Below are 2379 nucleotides of genomic sequence, written 5' to 3'. Positions count from 1 at the left end.
TAATTACTTTCTCTATATCCACAGCATTACACCTCGGAACATCCAACTGAACTCCCGCTGACTTCCACACAGGAAAAGCTATTTCTGACAGAGAGGCAAAGATGAAAAGGGCAGAAGTGCCCTAATAATTGGGTAAGTGATGATCCTTTTTAATTGACTAGCTCTAGATTTATGACCTGATTTCCAATGAGGTTCCATGACTTTTCACTACTTTTTAAATTTAACTATATTGCTTAAAAGACATGCAGTCTTCTCTTTGAAGAAAAAAATATTTTCTTATCTCTGAAATAATAGACATCTTGCAAGCAAATAAAAGTGATTTTAGACTGTGTATACAGATTGTATGTTTAGATTTCACAACAAAATATGTTGACTATATTTACTTCAGACCTGATACTCAAAGATGAAAGTGTTTACTTCTCTTTACAATTTAAGAACAATTTTTCATGAGCATCTCAAAATGCACAGAGATCCGTATAACTACACTTCAGTAGAATAAACATGAGCTTAAAGTCCTGGAGAAATAACCGGATGGAGTAAATGTGCTCTGAATATTACTGTAGTAGTTTCCAGATCTTCATATGATCAGGAATACAGGACACAGAAAATAAACAGGCTCTCTGTATTATAAAAATATTGCAGCCACACTCAGTCCCAACATCTGACCAGACAGGAGGAAGGTCGTTGTGTAATATTCATTTAAATGAAATTATTTAATGATCAAAGGGGAAATGAATGACTGAAGATCTCTCTCTTTCTCTCTCTCTCTCTCTCTCTCTCTCTCTCTCTCTCTCTCTCTCTCTCTCTCTGTATTTGTGTGCACATGAACATGTTAAAAGAAACAAGAAAAGGCATTAGAATGAAGGCTGGTTGTGAGAGAAGTTATCAACACTAGTAATTACTTGAGCATATTTTTATGATTTTAGAAAACAAAAAATACTAAATTTGACCCTTTTGTTAAAAGTCAACTATTTCATATAAATTTCACACTCTTGCAGGGTATGGCTGGAATAAGGAAGCAACCATTTCTTTGTACGGGTGACTATATAAAAATATTTTAAAAATCGTATTTTGTGTTCTCCATCAATGGAAATTCAGTGAGCATATTTCATATAAAGAAATGTCAAATGGGACCCTAGTGACCACGTTCTTCCTCTCAGGTATTCCCCATGCACCAGCCCTGGACACCATGTTCTTTGTAATCTTCCTGGTCATTTACATTCTCACTGTGCTGGGCAACTTCCTCATCCTCATGGTGATCAGGGTGGATTCCCACCTCCACACACCCATGTACTACTTTCTCACCAACCTTTCCTTTATTGACATGTGGTTCTCCACAGTCACAGTGCCCAAAATGCTGATGACCTTGGTGTCCCCAGGGGGTGGGGCTATCTCCTTCTACAGTTGTGTGGCACAACTCTACTCCTTCCACTTCCTGGGTAGCACTGAGTGTTTCCTCTACACAGTCATGTCCTATGATCGCTACCTGGCCATCAGTTACCCACTCAGGTACAGCAGCCTGATGAGTGGGAGAGTGTGTGCCCTCCTGGCTGCTGGCACCTGGCTCACTGGTTCCCTGCACTCTGCTGTCCAGACTACACTGACCTTCCGTTTGCCCTACTGTGGACCCAACCAGATCCAGCATTATTTCTGTGATGCTCCTCCCATCCTCAAGCTGGCCTGTGCAGACACCTCGGCCAATGAGATGGTCATCTTTGTGAATATCGGGGTGGTGGCCTCAGGCTGCTTCATGCTGATTGTGTTGTCCTATGTGTCCATTGTCTGCTCGATCCTGAGGATCCGCACTTCAGAGGGCCGACACAGGGCTTTCCAGACCTGTGCCTCGCACTGCATCGTGGTCTTCTGTTTCTTTGGTCCTGGTCTCTTCATCTACCTGAGGCCAGACTCCAGGGATGCTGTGGATGGAGTTGTGGCTGTTTTCTACACCGTGCTGACACCTCTGCTCAACCCTGTTGTGTACACCTTAAGGAACAAGGAGGTGAAAAAAGCCCTGCTGAAATTAAAATATGGGTCAGTGTTTACTCGGGGTAAATAATCAAGTAAAGAAGACAATGTTTAACATCTTCAAAATCTCTGATTATATTATGCTTCCAATGTCACCATGAGACTTTCAAAGACCACTTGAAACATCAAGCTTTAATTTCTAATGAAGGGATTTATAATTTGTTCGTTCCTTGGTAAACAGATATAAGAATCCCAAAGAAAACTCCCTGTGAACATAATAATCTCAGCAGAAAGGTCACACTGCTGCTTTGCTTTTGTGTTTTGAGGAAATCATTAGAAAAACAATTTAATTTTACTACCTATACAAATACGTTCCAGAATTGCAATTCAGCGTCATATTCTTACAGTATGCTT

At 40.6% G+C, this 2379-nt stretch overlaps 1 protein-coding gene across 1 annotated transcript; it reads left to right on the top strand.

Moving 5' to 3' along the window:
- Positions 1-1120: 1120 nt before the first annotated feature.
- On the top strand, positions 1121-2056 carry LOC126495948 (olfactory receptor 10G7). Its single transcript, XM_050133547.1, has one exon. It carries the CDS (start codon positions 1121-1123, stop codon positions 2054-2056), a length of 936 nt encoding a protein of 311 aa, XP_049989504.1.
- The last annotated feature ends 323 nt before the right edge of the window (positions 2057-2379 follow it).

The sequence above is a fragment of the Alexandromys fortis genome, unplaced genomic scaffold (genome assembly GCF_014885135.2).
Source record: "Alexandromys fortis isolate MF-2015 unplaced genomic scaffold, M_Fortis_MF-2015_v1.1 scaffold_231, whole genome shotgun sequence".
Taxonomy (NCBI): Eukaryota; Metazoa; Chordata; class Mammalia; order Rodentia; family Cricetidae; genus Alexandromys; species Alexandromys fortis.
This window is presented reverse-complemented; position numbering and strand designations above follow the sequence as displayed.